The 11,189-nt window shown below is 45.2% G+C and overlaps 1 protein-coding gene across 2 annotated transcripts; it reads left to right on the top strand.

Moving 5' to 3' along the window:
• The first annotated feature begins 651 nt into the window (after positions 1-651).
• LOC140906599 (uncharacterized) lies at positions 652-8,065 on the top strand. Of its 2 annotated transcripts, XM_073330804.1 has the most exons (4): positions 652-1,331; positions 2,909-4,370; positions 6,228-6,850; positions 7,432-8,065. In XM_073330804.1, exons 3-4 carry the CDS (start codon positions 6,274-6,276, stop codon positions 7,629-7,631), a joined length of 777 nt encoding a protein of 258 aa, XP_073186905.1. In that variant the 5' UTR covers positions 652-1,331; positions 2,909-4,370; positions 6,228-6,273; the 3' UTR covers positions 7,632-8,065. The 2 variants fall into 2 exon arrangements, with proteins under 2 accessions (XP_073186905.1, XP_073186906.1); XM_073330805.1 differs by lacking the exons at positions 652-1,331; positions 2,909-4,370 and having other exon boundaries at positions 4,845-6,850.
• Positions 8,066-11,189: the final 3,124 nt, after the last annotated feature.

The raw sequence follows: 11,189 nt of genomic DNA, 5'->3' as shown, positions 1-11,189 counted from the left end.
AATAGATAATATATTGTAATTAATTACCAGCCATTAGTTGGCTCTTTACCTCTCTGATGCTGTTTGCAAACATTAAGTGAAGAATCCTCACAACAGCAATGTGAATTAGGTAAGAAACATCACCCCAATTTTTAAGATGGAGAAGGTAAGATACAGAGGGTCACATGGTTAAATGGGTGCCATGTCTTCTGGTCAATTCAGGGGGAAGGGGCTAAATGACTTTCCCACTTCTGAGTTCCTCTTTTCCCAAGCTCAGTGCATCAACAAGGAAGGCACAGCTGACTTTAAATGACCTTTGCACCTCCCCTGAGGATGTTTGGGCATCAATTTTAGCTCCCTGTAAGTTAGAGCAGTCCCAGGCTCTCGACACACCCTCCCCACCTGCTGGGATGAGCAAACTGTTTATGTTTCTCCAGATCGAACACTATGGTGGCAGTACTAGGAGACTTGCTCACCCCATTCACCCTGATAAGCTCCCCACAAACGGAATAGCCCAGCAGGGAGTTGGGTTTCCATAATGAGCCCCCAGAGCAGTACAGGTTTCAGAGTAGCAGCCGTGTTCGTCTGTATCTGCAAAAAGAAAAGGAGTACTTGTGGCACCTTAGAGACTAACCAATTTATTTGAGCATAAGCTTTCATGAGCAGTACAGTGGCTCAGCAGCTTCCCCTGCCTGACTTCACACACATTCCTGCTCTCCTCTCATGGGTATAGAGGTGCCGACAGAGCTAAGGACATGAGCTGCCTGTCATGGAACGGAGCAGCGCTATCTTTTTGAGCCACTGAGAACCAAGCTGGGTAGGACAGAGCAGATGGAGGCAGTTACCAGACTGAGTGGAAGCAGAGAGGGGAGCAGGTGGAGGTAGGGCTAGGCTTCTGCGGCAGTAGCCAGTGTGACATTGTATGTACTATTTCTTTAAATCATGACATAGTAGGAAGCCAGATGGGAGGGACTGGAGAAGGTTTTAGTCAGAAACTTTCCAGGGAAGCAGACAAGTTTTATGGATAATACTGCTTCCTTTACGCTGATGAAATTCCTTGTTCAGTATTAGAAGATAGCAACTCAGAGGGAGGAGTTGGGAGATGTTAGTAGACACAGGAAAGTGGAAGAAGGGCTGGTGGGGGTGCAAGAACTAGAGAAGGGACAAGCAGAAGCAAAGTGAGTCATTTGTTTATTTTTAAAGTGAACTTAGTGCTTGAGAGAGATTCTGGCCTGACAGCCCTGGAGACTGAAGTTCTTGATTTGTCCACAGGAGAAAGAGAGAGTCTATGGCATGACTAGCAGTGATACAAACTTTCCTGTTTAGCGAGATGCCTCATCCTTTTCTGAAAGGTAAGAAGATACTTCATGCATTACGTCCATTCAGTCCTTGGACCCTTTACTGGCTCTGTAAACTGGAGCCAGCTGTACTAGAAGGTTCTGCAGTATGGCCATCTATCCATGGGGAAATGGTCTGAGAGTAATTCATCGCAAAGATCACCAAGCAGCTGTCAAATTGTATGGCTTTTGTCCACTACACCAAACTGTGCTGAATTTGAAACATGGAGAGGGAAGAGCTGGGTAAAGAAAGTGAGCTAGAAAGGGCCAAATCCTGAAGTTGGCGACTGAGAGAAGAAAGGCTCTTTATCTCCTACAAAGTGACTTACACAAAATCTTCTCAAAGTTTGTGGGTCTTCTCCACTGGACTCAAAGTGCCAAAACCTTCGCTATGTGTTTGGGCCTTGGGAACTCTGGTGGAGCTTTTTCTCTGGCATGCAGTGAGTATGAATAAACTCTGCCTCTGCTATGCTCCACAGCTGTGCTTGTTCTGCTCTGTCCTTTTTTGCGTGCTGAGGGAGAAAGCCAGATTTGTCAATCATGATGTACAAATGTGGGGGTCAATTTTGGAAAAAACTGCCCCTGTGAAGTGAATTGCAGCTGGAAATAAGCATTTGGCTCTCAGTGCTCATTGTCTCAATTGTATTTGACAATGGCAATTACACAAACTATCAAATGCAAAGAAAATAAACAAACAATTAGTCCTTCTGGGGTAGAGCTTTTATCTACAGTATTGCTTTTGCTTTGCTTTTATGAAACTTGACAGATAATAAAGTAGGAATGCATTGTTCAAAATACAGCTATAATAAGTCTTTACATTTTAGTAGACAGATCTAAGATGTATTGCTTCTGAGATGAACTATGGTTACAGCTGGTGCTTGACCCTGCATAAACACTAAACACTATCTGTGTTCAAATAGAGCACTGCAGGGCAAGTAAAGGTCAAAGCACTGGAAAAAAATTTAAAACACAATTATGGCAGTTTAAAAGGAAAAATATTTGGAGTTGTTGATAAAATAGGGACCACGCACTATTTTTTAAATTCCTTCATCTGATTATGTAACAAGGGATTCCAAAAGGAGGCAAGCACACTTGAAATAGAAATGTGGAGGAAGGTAGTAAAATTTTTTCCCCTTATTTCCTTTTTTCATTATACTCATCTAATATATTATGGGTATAGATTGGTCATTTGTTCAGTGAAGTGTGGCATTGGGAGCCAGTGCACAATTGTTGCATCACTAAAAGGCCAAAATGACCAATCAGAACATGAGTTTGGACACTGAGACCCTGTCTTTCATTGGCTGATAGAGTTTTAAGACCAGCAGGGGCTATCAGATCATGTAATCTGACTGCCTGTATAGCATAGGCCGTAGAATTTCACCTAGTTACCCTTGTATTGAGCCCAATAATTTATTTGACTAAAGTATATCTTCCAAAACGACAGACCTGTCTTGATCTGAAGCGTTCAAGAGGTGGAGAATCCACCATTTCCTTTAGTAGCTTGTTCCAATGATTAATCACCCTCTCTGTTAAAAAATCTGTACCATATTTCTAATTTGAATCAACATGTTTGTAACTGTGTTTTCGCTTAGGCTCCCGTGTCACGGAGTCACCGGGCGATGCTCTGGAACTATTCTCTACGAAGCCAGTCAGGAACTCTGGGGGAGCCTCCTCTTTGTGAGCAGACTGTCTCCAGGGCAAGAAGCTTACATAGCTTTGACCTTCCTGGGGCTGACCTCGGAGCATTCAGTATCCACTTTCACATCGTGCGCTTCTCACAGGGAGTCCGCACAGGCAGGGCTCCTGGGGAAGCCAGTGGGCCCTGCACCCCAGTTCTGCAGTCAGACGTGACTTTCAGCCAGCCAGTAAAACAGAAGGTTTAGTAGATGACAGGAACATGGTCTAAAACAGAGCTTTTAGGTATAGAGAACAGGACGCCACAGTCAGGTCTGTCTTGGGGGGCAGGAGCGCCCCATCTGGCCTCCCTCCATTTCCCCAGCCAGCTCCCAACTGAAACTCTCCAGCCCCTCCTCTCCTTTATCTCTTTCCTGGGCCAGGAGGCCACCTGATCTATTTGTTCTCCAACCCCTTCAGTTGGCACCTTTGCAGAGGAGGGGCCCAGGCCATCAGTTGCCAGGAGACAGGGTGTCGGCCATTCTTTGTGCATCACGCTGGCCCCCTAGGGCTCTGCCACAATCACACATCCTTATCCCACCACCTAGATGACTTAAGAATTACATAGGGGAAAATGAGGCACCCACACAGTATTCAGAGAAAACATTAAGAACATTCCCACTTCATCACATTTCCCCTCACTTTAAAGGTGTTAGATTAACATGCTTGTAAAGCCCTGCCAAGATGCAGGCTAACGCAACTGAACTAATATCATGGAAAAAACCACACATTTTTTGTCCCTCAAGACAGGCTCTCTATGTCCAGTTACACTATAATGGTCATTGTGATGTGTATGGAGCTGCTGTGTGATAACTTATGAATGCTGCATGTTGACCTGGTAACTGGGATGTTTGCACTATGAATATATTGGTACAGTTTAATAGTGGGCTGAAAGGAAAAACAAGCAGGAAGGAGAGAATAGGCCAAGATAAACCAACCCTTAGCATACACTTCAAGGTTCTGACTTGACCTCCTGCTCACATCCCTGGACTGGTTTGGTTCAAAAGGGCACAAGCGCAGGAGCTGACAAGAACAAATGGACTCTGACTAGGTTAAGAATGGTTTGTTTTCTCTCTCTTTAAAGAAGAGAGAGTTATTGAGGAGATGTTCAGGCAGGAACCAGGCTGTGACAAATGCACCTGTTGGGGCGTCTGAAGAAGCTAGGCCTGCACTGGTTATCACAAGGGGATGGTAAGCCTTAGGTAAGATAGATGTGTGTAGGTTACTTGTTTTAAAATCTGTTTTTCTCTTATGCTTTGATTCTACTGTGAGAATAAACAATGCTTTGGTTTTAAGAAGGCTGTCTGATCACTATATACACCCCTGCTCAGCCTCTGGAAGGGAAGAACTGCAGCTACTGACCCCAGTTGGATTTACTGGGTAAGCACAATTAATAGAGAGGGTACTGTAAACCAGGGTCTGCTCTGAGAGTGGGAGAATTGTGGAATTCCACCCCAGGATAGGGAGAGGTGTGAGGCCTGATGTCTGAGGGGGTGCACTCACACCAGGATAGGTATGGATAGCTCTGTAACAGTCACACTTAAGTGAGCTGTAGCTCACGAAAGCTTATGCTCAAATAAATTTGTTAGTCGCTAAGGTGCCACAAATACTTCTTTTCTTTTTACTTACTATTTGATTGAGAGAATCATCTTGACTGGAGAAAGCTGCTAGTGGGTTATTTAATCCACTCTCACAGGGTTATTAATTACAGACAAATGTCAAGTCTATCCTTAAATATCTCCCATGAAGTTGAATTCTAATGATCACTTGTTCCAATTCTTAATTTTTCTTATTAGGAACAACATTAGAATATATTCAGCCTAAGAATTCCTTTCTGCAACCTAAGTCCCTGACTCATGTCATCAATGACTAGTAAGAATAATAGATTGCTTTATGACAATCTCTTAATTATTTGTAAGACAATAATTGGGCTCTTGGTTACACCAGTGTACATTCACAAAATTCAGTGGAGTTAGTCCAGATTTACCATGGCAAAGGTGACAGCAGAATTTGGCCAGTCATCTCTCTTCACAATACCTTTCTCTAGAGTGAACATGCCTACTTATCTTAACCCTTCCTTGGTATTATATTCCCGCTTGGTATTATACCCTTTGGTATTAATTTCCAAGCCTTTTCTCATTTGTACTTGCATTATTATTTGTTTGGTTATCCATATGTGTGTAGCATAGGCAAATATTCTAGGTGTTGTCCACACACATATGAAGACACAGGGCCTGATTCTTGACGCCTTTTAATCAGTTTTAAGATTATGTAAATCTATGGACTTCAATGGATTTACATCAGTGAAAAACTTTGTATAACAGATTGGAGAATCAGGCCTAGTCCCTGAGCTCTCCATTTTGTCTGTGTCTGAACATAGTTGCGGCCTATTGAGTCCAATGCTGAGTAGAGTGGAATAGTTACTTGGTTTATCTTAAATGTGATATTTCTATCCTAATACAACTTGATATCATCTTCATTTTTTGTGATGACATTGACTCATATTCTACTTAACATCCAATTTATAATAGCGCTATCTAAACCATATTTCTCTATCTTTCCTTATCAGAATGTCACATGGAACCTATCAAATACCTTAGTTAAGGCAGATGTACTAGATCAAGTGTAATTTCCTTTATGTACTAAAAAGTACAATTAGTTTAGCATAATTTGTTTCTTTTGAGCATATGTTGCCTTCACCTTATTTTTCACTAGGAGCATATATACTGATTGTGGGTGGGAGTTTCAAAAGTAACTTTGGAAAACAAGTCCCATTGAAAGACACAAGGATTTGTGCTCACAGCTTATTCAGGCATTTTTGAAAATCTCACTTTATTAGTTGTTGTAGCAAATCTGATTATATGTTAAAGTCACATTTATGGGTGTGTCACTTCCTTAGCCTTGGTCTACACTAGGAGTTGAGGTTGAATTTAGCAGGGTTAAATTGATTTAACCCTGCACCTGTCCACAGGATGAAGTCCTTTTTTTCTACTTAAAGGGCTCTTAAAATCGATTTCCTTACTCCACCCCCGACAAGGGGATTAGTACTGAAATTGGCCTTGCCGGGTCGAATTTGGGGTACCGTGGATGCAATTAGATGGTATTGGACTCCGGGAGCTATCTCAGAGTGCTAATCCATTGTGACCGCTCTGGACAGCACTCTCAACTCAGATGCACTGGCCAGGTAGACAGGAAAAAGCCCGCAAACTTTTGAATTTCAATTTCCTGTTTGGCCAGCATGGCAAGCTGCAGGTGAGTGCAGAGCTCATCAGCAGAGGTGACCATGCAGAGCTCATCAGCAGAGGTGACCATGATGGAGTCCCAGAATCGCAAAAGAGCTCCAGCATGGACCGAACGGGAGGTACGGGATCTGATCGCTGTATGGGGAGAGGAATCCGTGCTATCAGAACTCCGTTCCAGTTTTCGAAATGCCAAAACATTTGTCAAAATCTCCCAGGGCATGAAGGACAGAGGCCATAACAGGGACCCAAAGCAGTGCCGCATGAAACTTAAGGAGCTGAGGCAAGCCTACCAGAAAACCAGAGAGGCAAACGGCCGCTCCAGGTCAGAGCCCCAAACATGCCACTTCTATGATGAGCTGCATGCCATTTTAGGGGGTTCAGCCATCACTACCCCAGCCATGTTGTTTGACTCCTTCAATGGAGATGGAGGCAACACGGAAGCAGGTTTTGGGGACGAGGAAGATGATGATGATGTTGTAGATAGCTTACAGCAAGCAAGCAGAGAAACTGGTTTTCCCGACAGCCAGGAACTGTTTCTCATCCTGGACCTGGAGCCAGTACCCCCCGAACCCACCCAAGGCTGCCTCCTGGACCCAGCAGGCGGAGAAGGGACCTCTGGTGAGTGTACCTTTTAAAATAGTATACATGGTTTAAAAGCAATCATGTTTAATAATTAATTTGCCCTGGCATTCCGGACTCTCCTGGATTTACTCCCAAAGCCTTTGCAAAAGGTTTTTGGGGAGGGAAGCCTTATTCCATCCACCATGGTAGGACACTTTACCACTCCAGGCTGGTAGCACGTACTTGGGAATCATTGTAGAACAAAGTATTGCAGTGTATGTTTGCTGGCATTCAAACAACATCTGTTCTTTATCTCTCTGTGTTATCCTCAGGAGAGTGAGATATTATTCGTGGTCACCTGGTTGAAATAGGGTGCTTTTCTGAAGGGGACATTCAGAGGTGCCCATTCCTGCAGGTCTGTTTGCCTGTGGCTGAACAGAAATGTTCCCCCTGTTAACCATGGGGAGGGGGGCAGGGGCTAGCTACGTGGTGGGGGGAGGCAAAATGCGACCTTGGAACGAAAGCAAATGTGTTATGTATGTAATGTTAACAGCAAGGTTTACCGTGAAAGAGTGTACCCATTGGTCTATAAAATGTGTCTTCTTAAATACCACTGTCCTTTTTTTTTTCTCCACCAGCTGCATGTGTTTCAAGGATCACAGGATCTTCTCCTTCCCAGAGGCTAGTGAAGATTAGAAGGCGAAAAAAACGCACTCGCGATGAAATGTTCTCTGAGCTCATGCTGTCCTCCCACACTGACAGAGCACAGATGAATGCGTGGAGGCAGACAATGTCAAAGTGCAGGAAAGCACAAAATGACCGGGGGGGGGGGGGCTGAAGAGAGTAAGTGGCAGGCTGAAGACAGGGCTGAAGCTCAAAGGTGGCGGCAGCGTGATGAGAGGAGGCAGGATTCAATGCTGAGGCTGCTGGAGGATCAAACTAATATGCTCCAGCATATGGTTGAGTTGCAGAAAAGGCAGCCGCTACAGCCCCTGTGTAACCAACTGCCCTCCTCCCCAAGTTCCATAGCCTCCTCACCCAGATGCCCAAGGACACGGTGGGGGGGCCTCCGGCCACCCAGCCACTCCACCCCAGAGGGTTGCCCAAGCAACAGAAGGCTGGCATTCAATAAGTTTCAAAGTTTTAAACTTTTAAAGTGCTGTGTGGCCTTGTCCTTCCTCCTCCACCATTGCTCCCGGTGCTTCTCTCCTCCACAACCCCTCCTGGGCTACCTTGGCAGTTATCCCCCTATTTGTGTGATGAATTAATAAAGAATGCATGAATGTGAAGCAACAATGACTTTATTGCCTCTGCAAGCAGTGATCGAAGGGAGGAGGGGGGAGGGTGATTAGCTTACAGGGAAGTAGAGTGAACCAAGGGGCGGGGGGTTTCATCAAGGAGAAACAAATAGAACTTTCACACTGTAGCCAGCCAGTCATGAAACTGGTTTTCAAAGCTTCTCTGTTGCGCACCGCGCCCTCCTGTGTTCTTCTAACCGCTCTGGTGTCTGGCTGCGCGTAACCAGTGGCCGGGCGATTTGCCTCAACCTCCCACCCCATCATAAACGTCTCCCCCTTACTCTCACAGATATTGTGGAGTGCACAGCAAGCAGTAATAACAGTTGGAATATTGGTTTCGCTGAGGTCTAACTGAGTCAGTAAACTGCGCCAGCGTGCCTTTAAACGTCCAAATGCACATTCTACCACCATTCTGCACTTGCTCAGCCTGTAGTTGAACAGCTCCTGACTATTGTCCAGGCTGCCTGTGTACGGCTTCATGAGCCATGGCATTAAGGGGTAGGCTGGGTCCCCAAGGATACATATAGGCATTTCAACATCCCCAACAGTTATTGTCTGGTCTAGGAATAAAGCCCCTTCCTGCAGCTTTTGAAACAGACCAGAGTTCCTGAAGATGCGAGTGTCACGTACCTTTCCCAGCCATCCCACGTTGATGTTGGTGAAACGTTCCTTGTGATCCACCAGTGCTTGCAGCACCATTGAAAAGTACCCCTTGTGGTTTTGTTCTCGCTGGCTTGGTGCTCCGGTGCCAAGATAGGGATATGGATTCCGTCTATGGCCCCACCACAGTTAGGGAATCCCATTGCAGCAAAGCCATCCACTATGACCTGCACATTTCCCAGGGTCACTACCCTTGATATCAGCAGATCTTTGATTGTGTTGGTTACTTGCATCACAGCAGCCCCCACAGTAGATTTGCCCACTCCAAGTTGATTCCCAACTGACTGGTAGCTGTCTGGTGTTGCAAGCTTCCACAGGGCTATTGCCACTTGCTTTTCAACTGTGAGGGCTGCTCTCATCTTGGTATTCATGCGCTTCAGGGCAAGGGAAAGCAAGTCATAAAGTTCCATGGAAGTGCCCTTATGCATGCGAAAGTTTCACAGCCACTGGGAATCATAGAACACTATGCGGTCCCACGAGTTTGTGTTTGTTTCCTGGGCCCAGAATCGGTGTTCCATCACATGAACCTGCCCCATTAGCACCATAGTGCCTGCATTGCCAGGGCCCGTGCTTTGAGAGAAGTCTGTGTCCATGTCCTCATCACTCTCGTCACCGCGCTGACGTTGCCTACTCGCCTGGTTTCGCTTTGTCAGGTTCTGGTGCTGCATATACTGCTGGATAATGCGCATGGTATTTAATGTGCTCCTAATTGCCAAAGTGATCTGAGCGGGCTCCATGCTTGCCGTGGTGTGGCGTCTGCACAGAAAAAAGGCGCGGAACGATTGTCTGCCGTTGCTCTGATGGAGGGAGGGGTGACTGACGACATGGCTTACAGGGTTGGCTTACATGGAATTAAAATCAACAAAGGGGGTGGCTTTACATCAAGGAGAAACAAAAACAACTGTCATACAGAATGGCCCCCTCAAGGATTGAACTCAAAACCCTGGGTTTAGCAGGCCAATGCTCAACCTGCTAAGCTATCCCTCCCTCTGGTATTTCAGACACAACTGAATCTCCATTAAAGTTTTCACCAAAACGATTGTCGACCGTTGATTTCACGGAGGGAGGAGGGAGCAAATGAATACAAAACAAATCTGGTCAATTTCTTGTTTTGATCCACTCAATCTATCTTTTTACGTCTTTGGCTGGCAGCAGACGGTGCAGTAGGACTGCTAGCCATCCACATCTCCTGGCTGCTCGGCAGAAGATGGTGCAATCGGACTGCTAGCCATACTCATCTCCTGCCTGCTCACCATAAGATGGTACAATAGGACTGCCTGCAGGACTAAAGAGAATGACCCGGTTGAGTCACTCCTAATTTAGTCCCTGCGCCCATGTCTTCCCAGGTGCTCCTGACCAACCTTACCGAGGCGGCCAGGAGCACCTTGGACACGATGTGAATGGTTTTCAGGCCTATTGCACCATCTGCTGCCACAAGGCAATGGGTTGCTGCTGCTGTGTAGCAATGCAGTACCGTATCTTCCAGCACCCAGGAGACATATGGTGACAGTGAGCTGCGTGGACTCCATGTTGCTGTGGTATGGCGTCTGCACACGTAACTCAGGAAAAAAGGTGCAAAACGATTGTCTGCCGTTGCTTTCACGGAGGGAGGGAGGGCCTGACAACATGTACCCAGAACCACCCGCGACAATGTTTTTTGCCCCATCAGGCATTGGGATCTCAACCCAGAATTCCAATGGGCAGCAGAGACTGCGGGAACTGTGGGATAGCTACCCACAGTGCAACACTCCGGAAGTCGACGCTAGCTTCGGTACTGTGGAAGCACTCTGCCGAGTTAATGCACTTAATGCACTTAGAGCATTTTCTGTGGGGACGCACACAATCGACGATATAAAAACGATTTCTAAAAAAACGACTTCTATAAATTCGACCTAATTTTGTAGTGTAGACATGCCCTTAGTCTGCTTTTTACTTTTCCTTAAGCATAGGGTCTGTACTTTGTTTGATCTTTTCTGCTGATCTGTGACCTTTCCTTAGTAGATCTTATTTAAAAAGAAAAAGAGAAAAAAAAGATGCTATAATTTTAGTTCCTTAGCATTCTAGGATGAATTCTTTCAGGACCTGTTGACTTAAATACTTTCAAGGTGTCTGAAAAAAATCAACAAGCAGTAAAGGGCCAAATGCAGCCCACAATATAATCTATGGCTGATTACCTCCATCTCTTCAACTGCAGATGAGGATATATATGATTTAACTGCAGATTTTTATGCTGGTGAATTCAAACAATAAATTTCAGTTCATTTATCAAGGAAGAGCCAAGTACAAATACATAAATTGAGTCTGCATTTTCATTTAAATATATAAATTCATATGCAGATTAGACCTGAGGCTATTTGGAAAAAATCATCTTGCCCTTAATGTTGTAAATTCCATTTCTGTATCTTTCAAAATGGGAAAAATACTGCCTCCCTGTCTCA

This window comes from Lepidochelys kempii, chromosome 2 (assembly GCF_965140265.1).
Source record: "Lepidochelys kempii isolate rLepKem1 chromosome 2, rLepKem1.hap2, whole genome shotgun sequence".
In the NCBI taxonomy this organism is placed as follows: Eukaryota; Metazoa; Chordata; order Testudines; family Cheloniidae; genus Lepidochelys; species Lepidochelys kempii.
This window is presented reverse-complemented; position numbering and strand designations above follow the sequence as displayed.